Source organism: Chionomys nivalis, chromosome 11 (genome assembly GCF_950005125.1).
Source record: "Chionomys nivalis chromosome 11, mChiNiv1.1, whole genome shotgun sequence".
In the NCBI taxonomy this organism is placed as follows: domain Eukaryota; kingdom Metazoa; phylum Chordata; class Mammalia; order Rodentia; family Cricetidae; genus Chionomys; species Chionomys nivalis.
This window is the reverse complement of record NC_080096.1, coordinates 46,751,780-46,779,309: the sequence shown is the minus strand read 5'-3', so window position 1 is coordinate 46,779,309 and position 27,530 is coordinate 46,751,780. Positions and strand designations below refer to the sequence as shown.

General features: G+C 45.6%; 1 protein-coding gene and 1 pseudogene across 1 annotated transcript in view; one reads left to right on the top strand and one right to left on the bottom strand.

Moving 5' to 3' along the window:
- Positions 1 to 27,530, top strand: part of Ror1 (receptor tyrosine kinase like orphan receptor 1) — a 351,511-nt gene that overhangs the window by 313,100 nt on the left and 10,881 nt on the right. The window contains exons 5-8 of the mRNA XM_057785200.1: positions 6,974 to 7,101; positions 8,988 to 9,305; positions 11,280 to 11,525; positions 22,666 to 22,877. Of these exons, the coding sequence (XP_057641183.1) occupies positions 6,974 to 7,101; positions 8,988 to 9,305; positions 11,280 to 11,525; positions 22,666 to 22,877 (904 nt within the window). The remainder of the gene's footprint in view (positions 1 to 6,973; positions 7,102 to 8,987; positions 9,306 to 11,279; positions 11,526 to 22,665; positions 22,878 to 27,530) is intronic.
- LOC130884570 (U6 spliceosomal RNA) lies at positions 16,362 to 16,460 on the bottom strand (annotated as a pseudogene).

Sequence of the window (27,530 nt, the reverse complement as noted above, 5' to 3'; positions counted from 1 at the left end):
AGGCTTCGCAGTCTCCATGGCCATTAAACACTTGTAGCAAAATTCCAGCACTGCTTTGAAGCCACCAATTCTACATTCAGGCCCATTGCTCGGTCTGGGTATATCTCTACCAGTATACTGACATCTTTTGGTTAGTTGCGACACGTTGAATACACATACCCCGGGCAAGTTTTTAAGTGAGCACCAAGAGCTGAACCTCTTAGCTGCAAAATTTTTGTGGGGCATCCTGCATCAAAAGAGAAGCAAACCATTTTCCTGGGTCACCCCAGGCTGCCAGGAAGAGGCCACCTTTCCCATTCTTAAAGTCCCCGACATTCTAAGTTTGATGTGGCCTCTCTCTATTGCCTTCTGGGGACCCAGGGACTGGATATGCCTTCAACCCTCCATTGCTTTGTATGAAGCCTTTTGTAGATACCATCAGCAGGAGTGGGAGACAAAGCTGAGACAGACAGAAAATAAAAATCTAGGGAGTGGGTTCCACCCTACTTCTGAGCCGTAAGATGACATTAAAACTGGAAGAAGTCTCTGAGTTCCCCTTTACCACTCTCTCCACAAACCCAGTACTTCAGTTCGTGGCCAAAGACATAAAAGAAAAAAGTAGGGGAAATCAAATCAACCCTAGTAATGTTTGCGGTAGGAAATCTGCCCAGACAGGCTTGGGTGAGTTGCATAATATTCCAAAGTCCTGTTATCCTCAGTGGGAGATTTCACGGGATGATTTGGTTGTTATTGGAGACACACCGAAGCTTAAATGAAGGATTTCTGATAGAACTTGGGGACCCTGTGCTCGATGGAGCTCCGGCTGTCTCCTCTGGCTTCCTGGTTTCAGCCCGACTGCAGAGGTAGAGGAGTCCCTCACAGCAGGAAAACTGGAAGCATCCAAGAAACGTCTGAGAAGGTGAAGTGCACCAGACCACGGAAACCTCAGTCAACTGAAGAAGAGAACCCGCTCCTTCCCAATAGTGTCTCCTTACCCTTTAATACTGCGCCAGTGCGGTCCTATGGTTTCAAGTGTGTCCTTAAATAGGAACTAAATACATTACATGCCTCATTTTCCTTCAGATTACATTTGTGAGCTACAAGCCCAGGGAATTCTGCTCTCTTTCCAAGCTCGCCGCGGCCCTGCATTCCCAACCCCACCCTGAACACAGCCTGTACCTTCCCATCGCTGGGTTGGACACAGTCGCTGTGACGTGTTTTTCTGGGAACTATGCAGAACAGTATTCTTCTGTTTGTTTTAATGGTTCCTAGCCAAGAGGAGGAAAAAAGCCTTGAAATTTGATTTAATTTTTTTTTTTTTTAAGCAAAACCATGATGTGAGACCGGCTCAGGCTAGCTTCACAAGGGGACAAACACTCACTTGTCTGTGTCCAGGGGCGGGAGCCACTCACAGCACTTGACACAGCCACTTCAGAACTTCTAGTGCTCACAGGGGCATTCCGGTGACCCACAGGGGAATGTCAGGGCTTTCAGAGTCCCAGCCCGTAGCCATAGGTCTCTTGAGCGAGCCGTCAGCCCTCTGAACTGACGGGCCTTGATTGGCTCACTTTGAAAGTTGACCTCAGGGGTCAAGCATGTTAACACGTCGTTCTCTTTGATGCCCACATTCAAACTGGTCTTTAGCAAGCAGAGCCTGTGAGAGAAGACGGACATAAACATTTCACCCATCACCTTCCTGCAATCAGCCATCCCAAGGTAAAGCCTGCTTGAGACCTCAGACCCTCACTCTGCCCCCACCTGCTCGCTCTCCGTCTACACCTGCCCAGATGCCCCATCACCGGAAGCTGTGTGCCCTGGCATGCACTATTAAAGCTGATAAGGCTTACATCGTACCCCTCACTTCCTTCTGGCTGACAGCTTGCCAAGCATATGTCACACTGCAAGTCCTCTTGGGGAAATGAAGACTTTGCAGGGCAGGCAGTCACTCTGGAAACTACATCTGATCGTAACTGTTCCTTCGATTCTCCATGTCTCTGGCGAGCTTCTGTTTACCCTGGAATGGTTTGGCACCCCTCACTTGGACTCTTCGTTGGATCCTGTTTCCTTTTTCCTAAAAAGATTTTAATTGACACATAATTATGTATATTTATGGGGTGTTCCGTGTTGTTTTAATACATGTAGATGGTGTATAGTGATCAATCAGACCAGACTTTGGGTCTCATTTATCATTTTCATTGTTGTGTTGGGAACATTCAAAACTGCTTTTTTTTCTAGCCATGCTAAATTCTAAAACAAGCCACTTAGCTGGAAGCTGGAGCCAACCCACTGTGCAAGAGGACAGGAGATCTTATTCCTCGCATCTGGCTGTGTTCTGCACTCAGGATCTCAGTCAGATTAACCTGGCAAAGGTCCACAGTCAAGTCTTCTCTGACTTGACCTTTGAAATCCCAGCCACCACCTTCTCCCATGCAATGTTCCACCTTAATACGCATGAGATTGTCTTTTTAATTTCAGTGAACTTTGCACAACATAAAGTTAACCGTTTTTTAGTGAGCAATTTTGTACAATGTTGTGTGACTTTGACATCATTAAGTAAGGAATTCCCCAGTCCCTCAGCCCCTGGAAACTACCAATGTATTTTCTGTCCCTGTAGAATTGTCTATTCCCAATGTTCCCTATAAATCATATAATATGAACTCTATGACAGTATAGCAGGTTTCCTTTATATAGCTAAATACTATTCCACCCTAGCTATCAAAATATTTTGTCGGTTCACTTGCCTTCTCATGAACACTGAGATGTTCCCACACTTTGGCTCCTGTGAATGGAATGGGCAAGGCTTTGTGTATTCTCAATCTCTTAGGTTCTGCTCTAGAGATAGCAAAGTCCCTCTGTATTCATTTTCTTCTCACTAAGGAAAGCTGTGCGTTTTAACTGGTCCGGCTTCCTCCATAAAGCAACTTTTAGAATGAAATTCAACAGTCAGAATTCATTCAGCAACTGCCTGGTAGATGCACCCCTGCCCTTGCCCCTGTATTATGATGAAGAAGAAATCATTTGCAATTCAAAGAGAGTTCTCAGGATGGGCAGTCTAGGTCAGTCTGCTGCAGTCCTGTGGCTGGGGCGCGGTAGGGTGAGCACTGTGCAGGTGGCCGTCATAGGGAATCAGAACTCACCGGGATGAGTTGATGAAGGTGCCAGCAGAAGGTGGCAGATGCCTGACTTTCCCGGGAGAGTTCTGAGGATATGACTGGATGGAAATGATGAGAAGGGGGTGAATCAAAAGGGCATCTCAGGCCTTAGAGAGGGTCCAAACCCCAAAAACAAGCCAGCTGGTATGACTGGAGACTTGTAAGAGGAAAGTTTGTGCAGGAAGTGCAGCCGGCAGAGCAGGAAGGAGGCAGGCAGTCTAGCCCGGACTGGACAGCATCATCTGTATCTCAGCAGCATGCCTTCCCTTGTCTCGGGAGCATCCTGGAGAGGCAATCCACCCACTGCCCTCTCCCTTTGCGCTGCTTCAATGTCCTTCCAACCTTACACTGGAGAATGTCTCTGCTGGATCCCACATAGGAATCGGGATGGTGGCCAAAGCTGGCGACCCAGCATCTGAAGGACCCTTGAGAGGCATGGGACACCCATCACCTGGCTTCCAGGCAGCGTTCCAGGTGGCAGCAGTGGGTTCCTGGTGCCCTTTCCCAATGTCCTCTGCTTCGTGATGGATCACAGCATGGCTTCGTGACAGCGCCCTGACTGCACCACCTTGGTGTATCCCTTTTTTAAGTGGGGGTCAAGAAACAAAATCAGGAGAAGTGCATGCTGGGAGGTAGCCGACTACTAAATGCAAAGGAAAAGAGCAGCTGGGACTTGACTGGCCCCACCCACCGCTGCCACTCACACTGTAAAGGGGAGGCACACAGTTCAGACAAGTGTGGAAATGGCTGCCCATAGCTGCCCCTCCTCATGCCTTCCCGCTTTTCCAAAATGGGAGCCTTCACACCCCTAGGTCTTCATAGGCTTGTGCTCTACTAAATGCCTTGATATCATTTTATAAGCGTATGAAATCAGCAGTGATTCATACAAAATAAAAACTTGCTATAATGTCTGATCTGCGAAAAGATTGAATTCACAGCAGTCCCGAGACACGGAACTGGGGCAGACCTGACCACAGAGTAAAGTGACCTGGACATGAAAGTCCCGTCTCAATCCTGGCTGCACCCCTGACTGTCTTTGCACATCCCCGCAAGATACTTAGCTTCTCTGAGCTGGAATGTTCCCTCCACAGAGGACGAGAGGAGCTGGGCAGGTACTGCTTGGAGGAAAGCCGATTCCAGAGGTTCAGCCCCAGACAGTCTGACCTCACAGATCAGGGCCGAGCATTGTTCTTTGCAAAGTTCCAGAAGAGATGCTTGTTTTAAAACCCTGTGTTGTTGTTATGTGTGTGTGGTGTGCATGGGGACACACGCCACCACATTCCTGTTGCTGGATGATGACTGTGTCTGATCAACTTTCTACCTTCATGGTAGGACAGGGAGGTTCCAATGGTGGAGCTTAGATGGTCCAACTGGGGTGGGGGGCAGGGAAAGAGCAAGTGCCTTTCCCAGCTGAGCGTCCTGCACACAGCCAAGGCTCAAAAGTGACTCAGATGCATTCCCCACTCATTTGGGTCTTTTGGTTTAGGATTTTTAAAAACCTCTGTCCCTCGGAGACTGGTCAAAATCACAGAAGTTGTGGGCAGAATCAACAATTGTAGTCCACCTGCAAAAGTGAGCGGTTGTTAAGACACAGGCAGCCAAGGAGCTGTGTCTTGCTTTAGTTTGCAAAAGAAGAGACAGTCGGTCTTTTTAGCAGTCTTGAACTAGGAAGGTGGTAAGAAGTTTAGCCTAAGCCTCACTCATAAACTCCGGGAACTCCCAGTGGGTTAAGGATTTATATCTGGGGGTATTTCCAAGATTTTGTCCTCCCAAGAGATATAAATGTGGGCCTTGAGAGTTTACCGTAGGGAGGGAAACTGTTCTCATGGCAACGCTTTACACCGATGTGGAAGGACAGAAAAGCCAGGCCCGGGTTAGCAGGGGCGGTGGGAGTGGGGTGGACGCTGGTCTCTGCACTTAGGTTTCCAAAAACCAGCTTGAGGTCATCCAGAGCCGTCTTTCTCCCCATAGGTTTACGGTATTAGTTACCCAATAAAAGCGGGGTTAATTTTACAGCTCAGGTAAGATGTAAGCCAAAAAGACGTCACCATTCCTGTAGGATTTATGAAAGTAAATGCGTGGGGTACGTGAGGGGCCGTGCAACCCTGAACTCTCGAGGTTTCTCTCTCAGGTAGTGTGCTCGTTTATCGTGTATTTGGAGGTTAGGTTTTCAAGGCTTTGCCACACAAACTATTTCGGGATGACGGCAAAGATGCTTTGCCCATCTTCACCTTCAAACCGAGCCATTTGGAGAATTAATGGAGGAAGCTGCAGAATAGGAGTGTCCCATCCCCTGACTTTTCGCTCATTTGGCAGCTATCCTGAGCCTTCTAGTCTCCTAGGAGTATAAAACCTCTAGGTGGGGAAGCCCAGCCCTGTATCTCTGCACACAGCCATAGTAAAAGGGGGAAAAGGCACTTAGTAAATGTCTCCTTTTTGAATGAGCATCCCCTGGAACCACTGTAAACACTTTAGTGACAATAATGTACCATCTCAAGGGACTTGGATAGCAGTCAATCATGGCAGTACATGCTTGTAGCTCCTAATCTCTTGAAAAACTGAGGCAGAACTATTACAAGTTCAAAGTCGGGCTGGACTGGACATCATAGTAAGACTGGTCTCAACAACAAAATAAGCCTGTCTGGGGACAAAACTCAATGGAAAGTATGTACTTAACATGTATAGCATGTATGAGGCCCTAGTTTGATCTCCCACCCTGCAAATTAACACACAAATAAGCTTTTCTATGAGTCGATGGGCTCACAGGGCTTTTATCTATAGGGCAGTGATTGCTACCTCTATTTTAAAGGCAAGATCCTATGATGTGCAGGGCTGGGCCAGTCTGCCGAAAGAACACAGGAAGAGTGTTTTGGTACTGTGTCTTCTAACTTAGAAGAAGCCACAGAAAGCAAAGGGCTGTGTGTAGAGATGGTGTTGACCCCAGCCAGAGGAGGAGCTGGTGTCAAGGTGAACCCCCGAATGTAGCCGGCAGTCTTCAGTGTGCCCAGATCTGTTGTCCCAGGCTCTGGTTCCACCCTCTGCGTGCACAGCCACTGAGGACGTTTGTGGGAAGGAGGGGTCCTATCCAGTCCTGATCTCCTGTTTCTTCACTTGCAACCCTATAGCTCCTCATCACTGTCTGCTGTCCCCTGTCTTCAAGATAGAACCTAATTTCTTGTTCGTGTAGTATTATCCTTTGAAAGCAGTCCAAGCTCTTGCAGCTCTGTTTAAAGTTTGAAGGATTGCAGAGGTACAAGTTCCTTGGGTGTTAGTGGCTCATCTCAAATCCTTCAGTCTGCAGCTTGCTCCGGCTTTTCTTCCAGGTAGACAGGACAGGTCTTACCCAGTGAGAAGCCCTGAAACTCAACTGTCCCCCTTCCTCCCAGCTGCACCAGATTCCTACCCTGTGGATCTCCTAATTGACTTGTCAGTTGGCCTTTGTAACAAATGGAGCAGAAATGATCTGCACTCAGAAAACAAAACACTCTAGAGCATGTGCCCAGATTTCCAGCTCGCTTCCTCTTCCCTCTCAGGGCTACATCATCTTCCAGCCCACCACCAGCTGCAAAAATAAAAGTTCTTTCCCATATTTAAGGATGATTTTGCGCTTCAGGATGATTTTCTGGGGGTGTAGGAAACTTGACCAACGTGACCAACAGATGTTTTAAGGGATGTTTTGAGAGCTGAATTAAAAAAAAAAAAATTAAGTGTAGTCTTCATTATATAGTGCCCAACTGCGCCCCCTTGTGACCATTTAGGGCATTTTGCACAACCAGAATGGTTGGTGTGCCTAGGTAGTTAGTTCTGTGTTAAGAATCACTGTGCTTTGTTTTTGTTTTCAGAGACGAGTATGAAGAAGATGGATTCTGTCAGCCATACCGAGGCATTGCGTGTGCACGATTTATTGGCAACCGCACTGTGTATATGGAGTCTTTGCATATGCAGGGGGAAATAGAAAATCAGATCACAGGTAGGTGACATCAAAGAAACGATACTTACATAACTGCTTCTCTCGCCAGAAGTTTTTCTGGGCTTCTTTCCTGACAGAGGATTAGGCTAAGCATGGGGGGTTGGGAGTGGGACCATAAAGAGGCATGAGAAGTGATCTCTGTGCTCTGGAATTTACATTAAAATAATTTATTAGAGGTTAGTCTTGGAGGAAAAGGAAGCTTCAAGAAGTCTCACATTCATGCAAACACTCAATAAATATTGCTGAATGCTTTCAATGTGCTGGGACCAGACTGGACACTGGGGATATGAGAGTGACTGAGCCAGGTATGGCTTTGCCTTCACCAGGCTTGCGTTTGGAAGTGGTGTAACGTAGGCTAAGAAGGAATGACCTTGGACGAGAACTTTCATCCCAGAGCTGTTGTTACAGAGAATCTGGGAAACTACTGCTCTCCATGAATGCCACAGTGAAGCACTTCCTAATACACAGGGCAGGGAGGCTCAGGCCACCAGGCACCATTTTGCACCCAGTTATGGTGACCACAGCCATTTCGTGCCCCTTTCAGGAGGGCAGTGACCGTGTCCTTTGCAGTGTGATAAAATGACCTCCGTGACATTCTTGCAAAAGCGGCCAAATTTAGCAAATGGGGATATGGGTACCCAGTCACGTCTACATTTCAAGATGGACGGCCAGTTGATTTTAGTATAACTGTATCCTATAAGTTCCTCTGAAGGGCATATGTAGTTGTTGTCTTAACTTGAGGACTTAAGAGAGACATGGATAAATCCATGACACAGGAAAGGAAAAGAGCCAGAAATTCTGTTCTCTAAGCAACTTGACAGAACTGAGAAGCAGCTGAGGGGGGTTGTTGAACCAGAATCAAGGGCAGGCAGGTGATGTTGCCTTTTGTTGAAGCCCTCAGGGTTGAGCAGACATAGGCCTAACAGGAAGGAGATGCTGAGCTCAGTGTTTCCATCCAGTACAAAAGCATTTGAACAAACTTTCAAATAAGAATACACATTAAATAAATTCTGTTCTGCTATAAATATTTTGTAGTTAGTGTATAATAGCGCTCTTTTGGATGTGTTCAGTGAGTACTGCCTTGCTGGAAAATATTATAGTTTCATTTTGTTTTTGAAAGAAAGATCATTTTATTTTGTTTGACCCAACACTTCCCAGACTCGTTTGGCCTCTGTCGCCCTTGCTTCTCAGAAGCCATTAATGTGCTATCAGCTTAAGGTCCCTAGAAATGATCTTTGGGAAACTGTGTAAACAGCCTCACGGGCAGCCTTCAGGGCTGGTGCCCTCTTGGTTTAGATGCCATGTGTGTGACGCTAGGCTACCAGACCTTTGAGAGCCTGTGGTGCATTCTGGGACAATTGAATTGTGGTCTTCCGGGGCATTGCCTCATTTTCCAAGGATGGGATAGAAAGTATTCAAGCCACAATGAAATGAAGCAAGCTCCAAAGCCACCCAGCAACTCCTGCCATCTGGCAGCTGCGTCCTACGCTCAGCGCAAGCCCTGCCTGAAACGAGCTCTGAGCTGGGGCTCTCCGATGTCTTAGAGCCTCACAAAATTAATACAAAGTATGGGGCAAAACACAAAGTTCTATTGCTTTGTGGGGGGGGGGAAGGAAAATATATTGTACGTTAACCCAATTAATTCTTTTTATTAAGAAATGGTGCATGTGTAATTTAATCCTGTTTTTCTAACTTTGTAGTCAAAATGATTTTTTCAAGCCAGTGAAAGTGAGCTGCTTAGACATCTGAAATAAATCTGCTCGCCTTGGCCTTGTGGGCTTCGCCTGGCCGGTTCCCGCAGTGTGTTTCTCCCTGTCTCTGTTGACTGGATCACAACAGAGATAAACCTTGGCCCCTGGGAGTTAATAGCTCTGTTTGCTTTTCAGCTGCCTTCACCATGATTGGCACCTCCAGCCATTTATCTGATAAGTGTTCTCAGTTCGCCATCCCTTCCCTGTGCCACTACGCCTTCCCGTACTGTGACGAAACCTCATCTGTCCCAAAGCCCCGCGACTTGTGTCGTGATGAATGTGAAGTCTTGGAAAATGTCCTGTGTCAGACAGAGTACATTTTTGCCAGATCAAATCCCATGATTCTGATGAGGCTGAAGTTGCCAAACTGTGAGGATCTTCCCCAGCCGGAGAGCCCTGAAGCCGCGAACTGCATACGGATCGGCATCCCCATGGCGGATCCTATAAACAAAAGTAAGTGGTGGTTCTGACGCTGACACCCGGTAACTATTCATACTGGGACTGTGCCCGCCGATCACTAACCTTCCAGTGAGCTGAATACCACGCCTGAGCATTCTGTGGTAGCTTAGACAGAATTGCCTTGGAGATGTTTCATGAAGACAACTGAAAAATACAGGATCTGGTTTCTCAAGAACTTAAACACAGAATTTACCACATGACCCAGCAATTCCACTCCTGAGGACATAATCGGAAGAATTAGAAACAGGTCTTCAAATGGAAATTCACAGAAGTGTGTTCACAATACGGGTTAGAGATTATCAGCAATTAAGAGCATTTGCTGCTCTTGCAGAAGACTTGGGTTCAGTTCCCAGCACCTGGATGGCAACTCATAATTGTTCTTAACTCCAGTTCTGAGGGATCCAATGCCCTCTTCTGGCTCCATAGGCACTAGGCATAAATGTTGTGCATACATATGTATGCAGCCAGAACACACATACACATTAAATTTAAATTATTGCTGTTGTTATTATTATTATTATTATTTTGGTTTTTCAAGAGAGGGTTTCTCTGTGTAACTTTGGAACCCGTCCTGGAACTCACTCTGTAGCCCAGGCTGACTTCGAATGCACAGAAATTCACCTGCTTCTGTCTCCCGAGTGCTGAGATTAAAGGCGTGCACCATCACTGCCCATCTCAAAAGACTGTTCATGATAGAATTTGTCACAAAAGGAGCTGAGGATGTAGGTCAGTTGATCGAGTGCTTGGTGGACATTCACAAAGCCCTGGGTTCATTCCAAGCACTACATAAACCAGGTGATGCATGTCTGTAATCCCAGCACTCAAGAGATGGGGGCCGAGAGGATCAGCAGTTAGAAGACATCCTTCCCTACACTATGAGTTTGTAAGTTCAGGTCCAGCCTGGGTTACTAGAGACCCCACCTCAAAATAACTTTTATTATAAAATCAGATGATGAGATATATATATATATATATATATATACACACACACACACACACACACACACACACACACACATTGAAATACCACCCATAAAAAGGAAGGAAATACAGAGATACAACTGGGTGAAACTTGAAAGTACGGTGCTAAGCGCAAGAAACCATTACATGATCCCAGTTATAGGAAGTGTCCAAAATAGACAGATCCATTGAGACGTGAAGCAGATTCGAGGTTCTGAGGTAGCGATGGTAGGAAGAACTGACCGATGGATATGGACTTCGCTTCAGGGATAGCCCTGTTGTAAGAGGTAGGAGGAAGGCCATACAATCTGGAATGTTCCAAGTGAGCTCGTGCTCAGTTTCATGTTGTATACACTGAACCACACTTGACAAATGCACGTGAAGGTGTGTTCCCCTCCCCCAGTCTCTCACCACTCCTGACAGTAGGCTATCCCTCTCCCCATGTCCCTTTTATCTAGAATTCATTTTCTTGTTAGCGAATGCCATTTTTGTGGTCCTTTGGGCCATATGCAAGAGCCCGCTTTCCCGCAGGCAGCCCCTTCCATCAGCACAAACAGCCCCAAGTCTCCTTGAAACACAGACCGCACTGCCTCCAGGAGAGCCGTCCTGTGAGTTACCCCTAGGTTCCTTCATCACGCAGTTTCTAAGACGGCCAGTTGGAATGGAAGAAAATGGTTGCTTTGAATCTTTGAGCCACTCACTTGTGAACCATAAGAGATTACCCCTGTGCCCAGGTCCCTTCCCACTACCATTTCTTTGGTATTCCCCCATTAAAAAACACTGCAGAAGCTCATTTTATCCCAGAAGCATAAGCTTTAAATCCTCCCAGGAATGTGAGTACAAGCCCAGCTAACAGGGAGAAAGGCCCAGCCCTCCCCACTGGCAGAGGGACCTGAGTCCCCATGGTAGCATGGTCTTAGGCTGCCCTTCCTTCCCTACACCCACACAGCTGTCAAGAAGGACAGGGTCCCTGTGACTCTTCCTGTGATTGTCTCTCGTGTTTTCCAGATCACAAGTGCTACAACAGCACAGGTGTGGACTACCGGGGGACCGTCAGTGTGACCAAGTCAGGACGCCAGTGCCAGCCGTGGAATTCTCAGTATCCCCACACCCACAGCTTCACCGCCCTGCGCTTTCCAGAGCTCAACGGAGGCCACTCCTACTGCCGCAACCCTGGCAACCAGAAGGAAGCCCCCTGGTGCTTTACCCTGGATGAAAACTTCAAGTCTGACCTGTGTGACATCCCAGCATGCGGTAAATAAAAGTCACTGGCTCTAATGTATTCGGCCACCTTTCAGGCATCCTGGTCCCCGTGTAGAAGGCAGCCTAGGAGAGTGAATGTGGTTGATCGGATGCTCTTGATCCCAAACCATCTCCATCTAAAAGGCGCCTGGCTGTCTCTACAGGCCATCCTCAAGAAGTACCTGTAGTCATTGCCCTGTGGTGGCCACTTTCCAGAGGCACAGGTCAGATAGCCAATCACAGTCATCCCTGTTGAAAGTGTGTTTTCCCAGGACGCCCACAGACACGGGAATATTCTTGGCACACAGGTGTATTGGAAGCAGCAAGAAAACTGTCCCATCTCACTGAAATCACCCATGAAGCAGGACGACTCTGCAGTCATGGCTCAGTAGCCCAGGGCAATCTACTAACTTGTGCTCTTTGTCTCGGCCACTAACAGTACAGAGGGGTAAGGATGTCTGGGAGGAAAATGGAGTTGCTGTGGGTTTGTTCACTTCTACTGAATGGTTACCGGGTGTGAGAGAGGACGAAAGTGGTGGTGAGAAACACCTAGGGGTTGGAGATACTTTGGAGCTGATTCAACTTTATGGCCCTAGTATTTATGCCCTGGTGGACTGGTCCCAGTGAATAGGTGAGCTAAGATGTCACTGCCGAGACAGCCAGACTGACAGCTTCAGAGAAGGACTGAACAAAATAAGTGGTCACAAAAAACAGCTAACTTAAGTCGTAAGGTGCTGGGTTTCTGAACGGGTGATAGTCCAAGCCACTAGTTGTAAACCCACTTATCAAGGAAGGGGGAAAGACGGGGCCCTGAGAGTGGCCTACCCCGAAAGAGTAAGGAATAGGTCCCAGAGCAAGGAGGAGGATTAGATGAGGTCCCAGAAGTCACAGACAAGCATCAGAGTGTTCTGAGCAGAAGGCTGACATCTCGACATGTTAAAACAGAGAAACTTTATCAAGAAGAGAGGTGGAGGAGACAGTGGCCTGTGGGCGGGTTCAGGGTGTATTGGAAACAGGTGATAATAGGGACACTGGCTGGTCAGATGTGGGCTATGAGGGAAAACTCGAGGGGGACGCCAGAGCTTTGGGCTTTGGTAGCTTTTACAAAGAGGAAGAAAGTCACAGAAAAAGAATTTTTGTGTATCCTGGACCAAATACTACTAAGAAATACATCATTTGTTCCATCTGGATGATAATGCCTTATCCTTTAGATGAAGTCTTTTCTGTTTTTAAAACAGGGTCTTCCTATGTAGACCAGGCTGGCTTTGAAATCTTCTGAGTGCTGGGAGTTTCTAAGCATGCACAACCAACCCTGTCTGTCTCTAATTGATGTCCGGTCTTTAGGTTTCAGTGAATGCTGTTCAGAAGTAGGAAAGTCACTCACCCCCAAACTGGAAACTCTGTTTACGATATGATTCAAGGACCCACGTGCTATTCTGATGTCACAGGAGAGCATCTACCATGTCATCTGTAGAGCATCTACTGTGTGCCTTCAGGATGCTTGCTGCTCCGTGACTTTTCATCCCCACTTAAAGCTCCTATGATATGGAGAAAGTGGCTTGGGTATGTGCCACTGAGGGTGAGAAGGGTCAAGGTCTTACCAGTATCACACAGCCAGACCCTGACAGGATCTGAAACCCTCATCCCCAGCTGGAAGCTCTGACTATACTCAAAGGTCATGCTCTTCTGACAGACACTCTCCTCTCACGAATCTAAATACCTTATGACAAATACAAGTTTTAAAAATGCAAGCCTTAATCTCCGGGCTCCACCATGCTGGTTGTAGACTTCGCTGATGGTGATAGCTCATTATTTAGTGGCATTAGTCAGTCAGTTGTGCTGGAAGAGCACAGCTTATTTCTTTCTCAATATCAACTGGCAGACAGCTTACTCAAAATTCTTGGGGCTGGTTAAGTCTTGTTGTATGAACAGTAAATTTAGATAAACATTAAAACTAGACATGAGACAGTTTTTGCCACTTAGGATTTTGTTGCTTAAAGTTGTTTTTTTTTTTTTTTTTTTCCATTTTGAAAGAACACGGTACCTCTTGAATTCTTCAAGCCAAGCGTCATAGACACCCATTAAAGGAGCAGGGAATCCTTGGCATGTGACTAATAAAACGCTACTGAGAGGCAGTGGCTCCCTAGTGCAGAAGTCAGAAGAAAGCCAGCAAATACCAAGGCTTCTCATAAGCTCTAATAAGCCCTAACAGAGTGGCCGCAATGGAACTACTTTGTAACTGCTATAGTGTGCCCAAAATCTTTTCGTTTCCTCCAAATAAATAAAAGATAAGATCCATGTATCAACCTACAGTCAGCCTTCTAAGCTCTGGAGTTTATGTATGCGAGCATATGTGGAGATAGGTAGTTAGACAGATGGATGCATACATAATACATACATACACACAGATAAATACATAGATACACAGATAGACAGACATATTAAAAGAATTTCGGAGCTGACAAGGTGTCTCAGAGGGTAAAGGCTCTTGTCACAGGGTTCCACTCCAGAGATCCCCCGTGGTGGGAGAAGCCCTGCAAATTGTGCTGTGACCTCCACATACGTGCCATGGTATGTGCGTGTATAAACACACACACAAATACATCTAAGAAAAATTGTAATAGCTTCATCCTGCACTGAGCTGTATGGTGTGGGGCAGATTGGAAATGAGTCATTTTCCTTCTTCTCAAGTAGGATAGAATTTCAAGGGAATGGTCTTGCATTCTCTAGTTTGGTCAAAGCTAAGGAAATTTCAAAATTATCATGGGATTTCTCATTTTCCAACCAGCAATTTTTTGTTTTAGTTTCGACTCGGTAAGGCTAAAAGAAATAGTGCAAGCTTTAAGCAGAGAAAGACTGACATTTGTTATACTTTCTAAAATACCAACACCCCGAGTTTGCTGATGATTGCTTTATCTATGAATTTCACTCTAGAATTGAATATAAAACTAAGTTAAGCCTAATACAGCTACTTAGAATTCTGGGTTTGCCTGGGCAGGGTTAGGTGCATGTGTCTAGAGGATTCTCAAAAAAAGCTTTATTTTTCTTTTTTAAGTTCAAAAATGATATGAGCAAGGCCTCAGCTCTCCTTCTCCCTGTTTGTCGTTCATGTCCCATGTGTTTCTGACATTAGAAAGACTGTCACTCACTGAAACCAGCCTGTGTTGAGCTTCTATGCTTCAGTCTGTGAATGAGCTAGATAGACCACACCCTACGAAGACATCCAATCTAGTAAGGGGAATCAAATTAGAAGGTCAGAACCACATCGAGCCCTATTAACTGGTTCCCGTCACTGTGTCTGCCATCTTTGAAAGCTAATAATATGTGCTATGCACCATCGTGATGACTGCTACCAGTCAAATATCTTGCCAGATACTTACACCAGTATCTGGTCTAAGACTCGGTTGATGCTCAATAAAATACGTTGCATTGATTAATTTCATTCTCTCTGGAAGATAAGGGATCATCTCCATTTTAATGATGGAGAAGCTAAAGAGGTATAGGTTTTCCTGCTCCCAAGACAAAAGCAGGTCCCTGGACTCTTCCTGCCCTTCCACCATGCCAAACCTCTTTCAAGAACAAACTCGGGCTTATTTTGGAGGAATGATCATTCTCTTATCATTTTCCTTTGCTCTTTCATCATCCTGATTTCTGTGCTTTGGGATACCATCCGTTGATAAAGTGCCCCCACCTGGACCTTTGTCCTTTCCCCACTGAGTCCCATCTCCATCCCCAGATGCGTCCAGTTGTCAAAGCTGGCTGTCCTCTGTAGATCCCGCCTGCAAAAAGTGCTTCACTGTTTGTGACTCACCTGTAGTCCTTGACCACCTTTCAGGACACCATCTTTGGATGAGGTAGAAACTGAAAAGGAAAGATTTCGTCAGCGTCCTTCCCAGCTGGCACCTGGACACAGTTGGCTTCACCCAGTCGCTGACGTCCTCGAGGCTGCTCTTTTCCTCATCTCTGGGGTAGAGCTCTGGGTCTCCGACCTCTGAGAAACCCCCTCTGAAAGGTCTAGCCTTTCCCTTTTCGCTGGGTGTTGTCCGACTTCTTTCTGCATCCTCCACTGGTTGGGTCCCTCTATTGGCTCAGGTTGGTAGAAGCTTGTTGTCATGGGGAACGGTGTATGGGGGTATGGGGAAGAAGAACGCTGCCTGTGTTACTGTTTTCATGTTCACAGCTTGACCCTTGACTTGACCTTTCACTGCATAAAACCTGCTGTGTGTTACCTATTTCTCCTTATGTAAAGTTCTCTCCTCTACCAAACAAGCGTGGCTCCTAAGCGGCAGGACAGTTTTTGCCGGTGCCAACCATGAGAAAACTAGTGAGCCACGTGTCTCCCTTTGGAGTGCTTACAGCTGGCCCGCGGCTTTTGTTTTCCCTTTTAGCGCCTTGGCTTGCAACAATTTGCCAAAGAGCACATTGTTAGGCTCTGTACCTGAATAGCCTTGACTTGTCCCATCACCTCCCAAACACACTCTTGGGCTCTGCTTTGTCACAGACCATTTTCTGCAGTGTGGTCGTTTAGCGTTCTGGGCAGGGCAGATGTTTTCCAGATTGCGAACACTGCCGTTTTTAGCTCACTCTGTCAGCAGCCTTCTCCCGTCTTTCGTAGAAGACCTGTTGCGAGGTAATTTGTCATTCCGCCATTTCTTTAAGCCGAAATTGAACGTTACAGCGAGCCGGATGGTGGCGAGGGATGGAGACGAACCTTTTGTAGTCTGCAGAGTTCTGAAAGGGCTATTTTTGCACTATGGATTTCTAAAATGCACTTTAGTTTCTAGTCTTTATGTATTTTTAACAAAGAAATGAACGTTAGTGAACCAAAACATCCTGCTCGGCCATGTTAAAATTTTAGTCATAAAATAATGTGCTTTCAAGGTCGCCCTTGTGCAGGAACCATGCTAATCTTACCTGTATCCTTTCAATTTTAGTAAATATGTGCATGTGTGTGGATCTGCATATGTAAGGTGTGAGTGAGTGCAAGTATCCACGGAGTCTAGGAGAGGGCATCCGATTCCCTGAAGCTGGGGCTACAGGCGGTTGTGAGCCATCCCACACAGGTGTTAGGAACCGAGCTAAGGTCTTCTGTAAGAGCAGTGTCTGTTCTTAACCAGTGAGCTATCTCTCCGGGCCCTGCTGATTTTTAACCATGCCCACGAAATGCTCAGTTGTCAACTCACTGTGTGGCTGCTCTCGAAATAAAGTTTGGGAAATTCCTCACTCTTTGGACCCACACCAATATGAACTGCCCGTTGCCTGTCTTTGGTGACGGAATTCTGATAGTTCGCAGTGATGGTTGCTATTGACTTGGTAGCAGTCATTCACGCTTCTGGCAGGAAACAGGCGGCGCCAACAGAATAAGGAGAGTTTGGAGAACTGTTTAAACAGGTATGTCATGGAGGACATGGAGCCAGGGAAGGAGGAAGTTGAGTTCCCACATGCTTTCCTTGTAGCTGTCCGCTACTGCTGTCCCCACCTTGCTGTGGAAGCCAGAGATCAGGGTCCCCCATTGATGGTGCCCACAGAAGTCAGCCTTGGCATGGAAGTGGACAGGAAAAGACTAGGAGTGGATCTGGCTGTCTGAGGACACTCAGGATTCACTGACTTGGCATTGCTTTGTAGGAACCAAGAGTTTTGTAGGGCCCTAAATACGTTGACTCAAATTTATAAAATCAGAGAACCCTGAGAGGTTCCATGAGGCTCACCAGCCTCTGTATAAACGCTGCCAGGTGCCTCCAGGGAGGGAATACTTGTTCTCCTCTGAAATGGGCTGGTTCCCAGCATTCCCGGGTCTGTCTCTGTAACATGGAAAACAAAACTGATGGGCTGAGGGTACAGGGCAAAGCTGGAGTACTTGGCAAGTGTGCATCGGCCCTGGTCTCTCTCTCACACACACCCCACCCCCGGCACTACAGATTCAAAATGTCTGCTCATCCTAATTTGGCTTTCTCCTTGGTTCCTCCTTTTCCTTACCTATCGTCTGCCTCTGGGTGGTTGCTGTATTTTCAAATTAGAAGGTGCCTCTTTAGAATAGAATACATCATTTAGAATAGAATACATCTGCTTACCAGAGCAAGCATTAGTCCGTGATGTGCTTGGTTATTTCCCAGATTGACAGTGGAAGCTGCTATTTGGCTGACTGACAGGAAGGCCATATATGATGTCCTGAAGGCATTTTCATCATGCTGTGTGTGATCCACTTCAACCTTGAACTTGCCAATGAAATGTATTACTAGCCTTCAAAAGGAAGAGAGTGAGTTACATCACTCTGTGTTTGAGCTTTGTAAATCATGGATTTTATGAAGTCTTTCTTCGGCTAGAATGCAAGTTCTAGTATTTGTCTATAAATTTCTGCTGGTGTTTTTGTCCTAAGGTCAGCCCTCTTCAAGAAGGATAAGGAAATCACTGACAAAGTGAAACAGGCAGTTCCCCTACAGCGTAGCCCACTACAATTTCATTGTGATTTGTTGTTGACCAGTACCAGGCAAAGTCAAATGGAAACTTATAAACCCACCCAATGCCAGTACTACCCCACCTTCCCTCCACATCACCCATAAGGGCGTCATGCATCAGATACAATACTTGGTCAAATAGTTTGCTGAAGTTTGAACGTACTGGACTTAAGACTCTCAAATCGGTCTGCTAAAGGTGAAAGAGGTTTTTAACTTTTAAAGCCCAGTCAGTAAATGTTTTCACTTGAAGATTAGCTCAGGAAGACAGTGAGCCTTCGTTGATAGAAACTATTTCAGTTTTAAGCATAGGATTCATTTGGGAATAAACAGTCTGTTCTGGGTGTTTCTAGCCTCGAGTCAGGGGCTTAAATGCTGGGCATATTTGCCAACTGAAGACCTAATTGTGAGTCTTTCTTCCTTGGTCTAAGCCTATATTAAAATATCACCAACACAGCCATCCACATACTGCAGACCCACTTACTCCATGGTTTTCGGATAAGTGGTAGGGATTCCTGTATTCTCTGGTTTTGACATCTTTTTCAGATAAGACTTGCTTTGTTTCCTTTGAACTCTATGGTTCTGTAAAATGTCTCCCCACCTTTGTTGTTTAAAATCAGTGCATTGTGTCTTAATTCAAGAGCAACATCTCAGGTGATAATTTCACTTTACTGAAGTCCCTCTTAAATAAGGAATCATGTTTTCCTTGCTTTATATCTCAGGGTAAGACAGGGCACTTTCTTCGTTATGCTTAGTCACTACTCAAAGTATTGAATAGCATTGTAAAAATGAAATAGGAATGCCGGGGATATGATACCAAGCTGTTGATTTTTTGGAAGGAAATTGGCTGTGTGATCTTTACTACATTGTTGGTTCCAAACTTCCCAGGTACTCGATGTGATGTAACTAAGAAGCGCATTTAACTTTTAAAGTTATCCCAAAATATTAAAAACCTTCACCATCCTAATTTTTGGACAATTTCTCAGCACTGCATTTGAGGTTTCTGATAACCTTTCAGGTGAACAGTAAGAACAAGGGTCCTTTTCCCAATGCCATGTATATGTCTGTGCTAACTATGGTCCCCATAGACGGGAGTCCTGCAATCCAACACGACGGAAAGAATCCCATCCGATACTGTGGGTGACTGTGTGTGTCGTAATTTAGGAAGCGCAGACGCAGTGATAGCAGACGACACTGCGGCTGCCTGGCTATGGCAAATCATTTATTCTTTCCCAGCTTCAGGGTCACTGCATCTAAACAGAGTTCATGCCAAAGTTCTCAGTTAAAATGAGGAAAATGTTTTAACTGGAATGGCCGGCCAGGGCCAGTGAGATGGATCAGTGAGAAACGGCTCTTGCCATCAAACCTGAGGACCTGGGTTTGATTCCCAGGACCCACGCGGTGGAAGGCAAAGAACCAACCACCTCACACTTTCTGACCCCACCGGCATTCTGTGGCACAAATCACACCACACACACACACACACACACCACACACACTACACACACAAACACCATGTGGATTTTTTTAGAAAACTTTAATGGCCAGGCAGGGGCTAGTTTTACAATTTCTAGTAAAGATTGCCCGTTGTCCTGTGGTGCACCTTTTTTAAGGTTTCTTGTTGTTGTTGCTACTATTGCTGTGATGAAAGAAACTGGACCCCCTTCTAGCCAAGAGCAGACAGTGGCATGGAGAGGAAGGGCCTCAAAGTCTTGGGGTACCCTGAGCTCGTCTTTTCCCAGCATGACCACCTATTATCCCGTAGGACTGTTGCACTGGGCAGGAAGACTCTCCGCCTGCTATGCTCCCGCCATCCTCCATGTAAGCAGAGGAGGCAAGTCTGGGTGTGTTAAAAGGACTTAGCCTCTTGAAGTTTATTCTCCAGCAGACCCACAGGAGCATTTTTCCCAGACCGCCCATTTACAATAAAAGACCTTCCTTCCGTGCGTAATCTGATAGAGAATGAAAGTAGAATAGACTCCTTTGTTGGCAGACAGGTGAGACCCCACTTTCTCCTGTTGTTAAGACTCGGGGCTGGAAAAATCACTAGCGTTACATTAGTAGTGAATTAGCCTCATTCCTTTTGTAATCGTTACGCTCATAATGATTTCACCGAAGATCCAAGACTAAGAGCAGGGTAGCCCGCTCATACCAAGAAATTCTATAATGTTAATAACATAGCATCCAACAACTGGATAGCGATTTTCAATTATCCAGGGTTCTTTCATGAACCTGATCCCATTTGAGTCTCACAGGAACCAAAGAAGATTGGGAGACTAGCTATTATTATTCCTGTTGAATACAGGAAAAGGTGGAGATCAGAGAGGGTGATTCTTGCTTAAGGTTATTTGGACTTTCCGACTCCAAGTGTTTATCCCAGGATCCCTTTCTAGGGGAAAACTCTGGAGTTGCAACAGATGCTAGAAAAGGTACTTTCCATATTACTGTGTTTACAGCAACTCTATAAAACCCATAGTTTTTCATTTTATATATGAGTTTGTTTGGCATGGTTAAGCACTGGCCCAGCTTGACCTAGACGATGCCAGTGGCAGTATTCACGAGTGTTCACCTTTAAAACATGTGCTTCCTTTACTCTGCTAAATTGTCTCTCCCCTGGGTACACAGTGTGTGTGCATGAGCGCTCACCTCAGACCCTGTGCCGTGCGCACGTTCTTCCACTCCCCTGATTCTTTTCTATCTCTCCAGAGACACTGCAAACACAATCACTGCTACAGAAACTCTCGTGTTCGTGTGAGCCCTAGCAGTCCCTGGGTTTGCTCTTGACACACCATGGTGGAAAGCAGAGGGTTGAGAACTTCAGGGCTACCCCCTACCTTGCAGGTTGTCCCCATGGCTTTCACCATGAGATGATAGATGCCTAAGATCAAGAATTCAACCCTTGGTAGCACAGGGTCACAGCTAGAGCTGGGGGCATGGAGCAAAACTGATTGGGAGACACCAGCCTCTGACCCACCAGCTGCATGTCCTCAGGCTAGCAAGGGGCTTAGCTACCCTTACCCTCAGACTCCTCATTATGAAAGTAGGGGGTACATGTTGCTTTTCCCCTGGAGTTGGATGTCACCATAAAATGAGTTTCAAAATTTCCTTTTGAAAAGTACCTGGTCATAGTAATAGTCATAGCAAGCATTATTTTTTGCCAGTAGAAAAAAATAGTAAAAATGTTATTTTTTATTGAGCTCAATAACCAAATGTAAACCCTTCCCCGAGTCCTTGGGAGTGTTAACACCAAAAGAATGTTCTCAACATCCAGTTTCAGGGGAGGGGGGCTCCTTTTTAAGGTTACATGCTGAATGTGTTTGAAAAGAAGGCAAAAAGTATGGCTGAGTACTCTGGTATCTTATCTAAGGAAAGGGTCTCAAGGAAGGGGGAAAGTAAAGACTATTTTCCTTTACCCACGCCGAGGGACCCCCCTTATTTAAAGGGACTCTTGGGGCTGCACTGTCCTTCTGTCTATACTTGTGCATCAGCCTCACAACAACGTATTGGAATAACATCTTCTCCTTTCTTTCTAAGAATGTGAGGGTCTTAAAGAAAGAGGGCGTGCAGTAATTCATTCTACACTCCCAGTTCCTAGAACAGACCCTGGCGCACAGTGGCTTGAATTTGTTGACCCACTGCAGGAGCCGAAGGATAGCTGAGTGGGGGCATGTTGTTTCTTCTGTAGAGTAAATAAGCATCTCTGAATTCTGTGTCACTCAGAATGTCCACACTTCGGACTCTTGGTGGCCAGGGTATGCCCATTTTCATAACCCCTCTAATTACCATCCCATAATTTATGTACCAGACAAATAATTTATTGATGATGACATATGCCCAAAGTTTTTGGTTTTACTGGTCAGGCTCAAATTAATAAAAAGAAAAGCATACCTCATATCCTTCTGTATGTATTATATTCTTTGCCAAGGGATGGTAAAATGGGTGTATAAGATTTCAAAAATATACTTCAAAGTGTTAGCACTCACAATTACTGGGTTCATATGAAACCATTCAAGGCAAATTCTGGGGTTTCAAAAAGTGTCAAGTTTTACAGTGCTTCTGTGTCGGAGGGACTTGTAGACATCCTCCAGAACACTTAACTTCCCTTCTAAGTGAGAGAAAGTGAGACCAGATTGCCCAATGATTTGCTTGAGTTTCACAGCTTGCCAGCCACTGAACTCAGCCTGCCTCCAGGCCCCCACTTTCTCGAGGCCGTGCCTTCTGAAGCAGGGCCAGGATGTTCCAGTCATGTTGATCCTGGAAGGTGCGGGCCTGGCCCTGCCGGCCCCTGACAGCCAAGGCTGCACCAGGCTGTGGCAGTTGGCCTGGGCTGACAGTCAGTGGAGAAGAGCCCTGGGGTCTGCTTTAAGTTCAGTGCACACAGCTCGTTCTCATGTCGCTTGACTTTTAAGGTGTGGGAGAAACGCAGGTCCGCTGCTGGAGAGGGGCAACGTCATGGGTTCCCTCACACATCCTAAACCTTCATAATGTCCCTCTGTGGTTTCCAAACATTTGAACTTTAAACTTTTAAACCTCAATAAACTATATTAGGGGCATGATGGAAACAAATCTTAGTAAGTATTAGATTCTTTTTTTTTCCCTCACTGTGTATAGAATAAATCGTTTAAACTGTGCCATGTAATATTAGACATTTTTGTTTTAACAAGTTTAACTCTTGTCCTTTTTTTTTCTTCTGCACCCAGATTCCAAAGATTCCAAAGAGAAGAATAAAATGGAAATCTTGTACATCCTGGTGCCAAGTGTGGCCATCCCGCTGGCCATCGCCTTCCTCTTCTTCTTCATCTGCGTCTGCCGCAATAACCAGAAGTCGTCATCACCGCCAGTCCAGAGGCAACCAAAACCTGTCAGGGGACAAAATGTAGAGATGTCCATGCTAAATGCATACAAGCCCAAGGTAAGATGAACGCTGCGGTTCAGGGGAGAGCAAACCACTGCAAACCCCCACCACACACACTCCCACACGCAACACTTGGAGGAGCCACAGGCAGAGCTCAGCAAACACAGAGACTAACCCTACAACTCTGCCTCTGCCAGAGACAGCTCAAGCTTCTGCCCCAGGGTGGGGCAAGCTAGACCACGGCCTTACACTGGAGCAATCGGGCCAGAGGGGCTCTCTGCCAGACCCACAGGGCTCAGAGTGGGAACTGGTTTCCAAATTCAAAGGGAAATCCATGCTCTTTTAACCAAAGTGAGAGAAAAGAGATCTAACATTGTTTACAAACTTGCCTGTTTTTATGGCACATGAAGTAAATATAGAAATCTGTTATACTATGTAATTTTGAATGACTAAGATGGTAAATTATATGTCATGTGCTTCTTGTTACTGTGATTTATTTTTGAAGAAACCTTTTTTATGCCTTTAATAGAAAGGTTTTCCTCCTGGCCCTCTTTGAAGCTGTTGGATGGTTTCTCACCTGAGCCTCCCCCGATTCCGCTAGATCAACCCCTTTTCTTGTTACTTTTCCTACAAGTCTTTCAACACGTCGGTTGCTCAAGGTCGTGGTGAGGATCCCAGGGTCACCGGCCTTGCTGTGAATGCAGCTGCTATTCTAAATCCAGCACTGTGGTCCACAGCACTCCCTCTCAGGATGGACAGCATCTCGGTCCAAGGCCCTTCTACAGAGCCTCATTTCACCAGCTCCAAGTTCATGCTTCCAAATGCTTACCTTTTCATCTTGTTCCAGCTCCAGAAGACCATACATGCAACAGATCCATCTGACTCCTCTCTGTGTTAGATACTGTATTATTCTCTTGACCTTCATAATAAGATTTAAGGAAAAACAATGTCTTCACACTCAAACTAACTCATCTCCTTGCTTATTAAGTAAAATAGAATTATGGAGACTATCACACCTCATAAGATTTTATTTTGCTTAATGCTTTAGACTTAGACCTTTTTTTTTTTTTTTGAGTCTTCTGCAGTTACAAAGTCATATTTGTTGGTGAAGTTTTCAGGTTCATTAAATGCCAAAAATTCACTTTTAAATATTGTTTCTTAAGCTAAACCAGTGCTCATTAGTAAGCATGAATTTCTACCACTGTACATACATACATATTGCATGTCCTAGAGGTAAGTTCATGTGGTATAGACCGGGGGGGAGGAGTCAGTGAAAGTAGAGGTTTCATGCTTTTGAAAGTCTAGCTTCTGGCTAGCTTGTTTGAATGCACTATAGTCTTTAATGATATGCCACACTCAATTCTTACTGCTTCATACTACTATAAGGGTGAAGGAAAGAGAAGGAGCTGTTATAGGTGCGTATTCTCAGACTAACAGTAGGCTTTTTGGATACTTTTAAATATGCTATGCCTTTAAGATTACTGTGCAACAGCCATTGTTCTGGGAGGTTCTTTCCCTATTGTTTCTGTGTCACTCAAACAGTTGATAGCAATGGGCACAGCACACAGTAGCTAGTCTCTGTCCTAGGGAATCAGTCCTACTACTGTGCTGGAGTCCATGGAAGAGGGACTTCCATTCATATATATATTATATATATAGTAGCTTATCCTTGCTCATTATCTTAATTCCATTCTTGCTTGCTTGTAATTCAGGATCTCTAACAGGCAGGCATCTTGGAATTAACAGTTTTTCAAATAAAGAATTTAGAGACCTCTGCGACATAAATAGAGAATGTTAATACATACTGATTAATATAAATTACCAAGACGTATGTACCAGGAGCTTTTATTTCCATGATCACATTTGATCTTAACAGGCATTACATAAAGTAGATACTATTATGCTGTTGTATAAGTAGGGCAACTTAGACCCCCCCCCAGCAAAAAAAAAGTCAAGAAACAGAAAGAAAGAAAGAAAGAAAGAAAGAAAGAAAGAAAGAAAGAAAGAAAGAAAGAAAAAGAAAGGAAGGAAGGAAGGAAGGAAGGAAGGAAGGAAGGAAGAAAAGATGAACTATCACAGTCAACATCAAAGGCTTAATAATCTATGTAGATAAAATGTGAACAGATTTTCTGATTCTAAATAAAATCTTTGGTCTTACTAGCTCATAAAGGTTTTACAAAGTATTCATACACAAAAAGTGGGAAGGATCAGCAAGCAGCCACTGGATCCACTTGGACAGTCTATGCTGGATAGCCAGGGATAGCCTGGCTTCTCGGAAAGCTGGCAGTAACCAGAATTACAGTCAGTCACAAGCCAAGTGATGTACCACAGCCTGGGGAGGAACATGTAAAATATGGCCAGAGTAATAACCCTTCTCCACCCTCCATGATGAAAGAGACAAACGTAAGAGGTATTGGCATGAGGCTCCAAGGGGCAGACATAGTTTTCATTGTTTCCAATTTTTGACATATTCCTTGCAGATTTTCCCAGTGTGGAGGTTTCTCCAGAATAGGACTTGGAATTTAGCCACAAATGGCTCACAAGCTCTTCTGGACCAAACCAGCAAGTAGGGCTGGCTCAAGTACTTGACTGGGTTGGGGGAAGGGAAAAGAAGCAACAAAACAAATACTATCTCCCCTCCCCCCTGAGGGATTCGGCTCTGAGTCACCCAGTTGTTTGCCTTGGTTCTTACCAAGTGCCTTTCCTGAAAGAAGCACAAAGGACTTTGTAGACCTTCAAGAAATTTTCTAAATGTAAACAGTCAGTCTCTAAGACTTCTTTGAAAGGTCACCACCACATAAATATTGCATGTGCCTATAAAATCTAAAAGGAAGAGACACTCATAAGAAAGAGCGAGAAAAGGCCTGAGATCAAGCAAACAATGAGAGTAAAACGGAAAGGCTTTTTGGAGCCAGGCGTGAAAAGGGATTGAGGGGTCGATGCCGGCTTGCCCTGGCCTTCCTCAGACTTTTCCTTGCCCTATTAAAAAGCCAGGGACCCCCAAGTTCCTTATTCATCCAACCGCGTGTATCTTTCAGGGTGGAAACTGTCTGTCTCCATCTTTCCTCACTAGAGGAACTTCTAACATTCCCTGTCAGTGTTTGGATTAAAGAGAGGCTTCCCCGGGAGATTAGAAACTGACCTTTTCCCAGAAGACAATAAGCAGCCACAGCAGACAGACTGGCTGCAAGGTGGGCCTGGGCCCTGGAGTGCTAGGGTGGGATGCTGCAAGAAGAGGCTCTTGATGGGCCCCAGTTCATCAGAGTGGCGGCTTAGCAGAGGCGTGGGAGGACAGGAGGCGGACCTGTCTCCCTGTGGTACCCTCTTATGGCTCAGCGCCTCTAAGAAGCCACGAGCCCTTCACCTGTTTCTCGGCTCTTTGAGAGAAGTAGGCTATGTTTGCTGTCTGTTATCCTTTTTTTTTAAACGAAAGATTTCAAGCTACTTAATTTTTTTAATGGGTTTTCCAGAGGTGCCCAAACTAAACAAGACTTTTCTGTATTGCACTGTGAATTTTACAGTTTAGGGGAGTTTTCCTTGTTTTCTTTCTTGGGGTGTTTTGGTTTGGTGGAGGACTATAGAAAATGAGGGACCTGGATACGGACTTCCCTTCCCTCTGTCTGTCTCTTTTCCCTGCCTCCACTTCCCCAAACACTCCCAATGCTCAAAAACAGCGTCCAGTCTGTGACATACCTTAGCAGGGACAGAGGACATTGAGCCTGAGGGTTAGCTAGGCAGGTGAAGAGGCTGAGACATGGGGAAGTTTAACAATGACCCCAGAAAAGAAGAGCAGGCCTAGGCAGGTCACAGCCCAAGCCGCTCCAGGGTCAAACTCCTACAGTTCCCGACTGATGGGAAGAGCTGACTCGGGAAGCTTCAGGCGACCTCACCCTCATAGCTTGCCAGCTGCTCTGGTTTTGTTTTTTTTTTTTTTTTTACATCTAAACTACATTTCTGTCTGTCTTTCCTCTTCCACTAAAGTGGTGGCAGAATATACTGAAGTGTGTCTGTGTGTGTGTGTGTGTGTGTGTGTGCATATATATGTGTGTGTGTATGTACACCCTTGTATATATGTATTTGTATATGTCCCCGTCCCCTTTTCCAGGTCTTCCAAGCCCTGCTATGATCTGGCTGCCCTCTTTTGAACACCTGTCCCTCCTGATGCCATGTCATTTCTGTCCTCAATCACTTTTCCACTCGTGCTGGAGAGGTAGTTCAGCACTTAAGAGCCCCAGCTGCTTTTCCAGCAGAGCTGGCTTCAATTCCCAGCACCCATAAGGCAGCTCAACCACCGGTAACGCCAGCTAGGGCATCTGATGCCCATTTTTGGCTTCCATGAGCACCAGGTATGCCTGTGGTGCACAGACATACATGTAGGCAAAAACACCTACACCCTTAATGGATTTTTTTTCTGTATACTTGTTTGTTTTTAAGGAAGGCCTTTACCACTTAGTCTCCCAAAGCTCCTGAGTTCGCCATCCCATTTCTCAGCCTTCTGGGGCTCGCAGATGGTGTGATTTAATGCAGTGGCCCTCTCCAGGGCCCCATCCTTTTAATGTCTCCGAAGTACCTGACAGTCCTAACCACCATCTTGAGATCCTTACCCACGGCCTTTCTTCCTGTCTCCTTTCATTTCCTTTGCTACTGCTTCTTCACTTCGCTGGAGGGAAACATCTCTTTTCTATTTTCTCTGTCTCATTCTATTCCCTG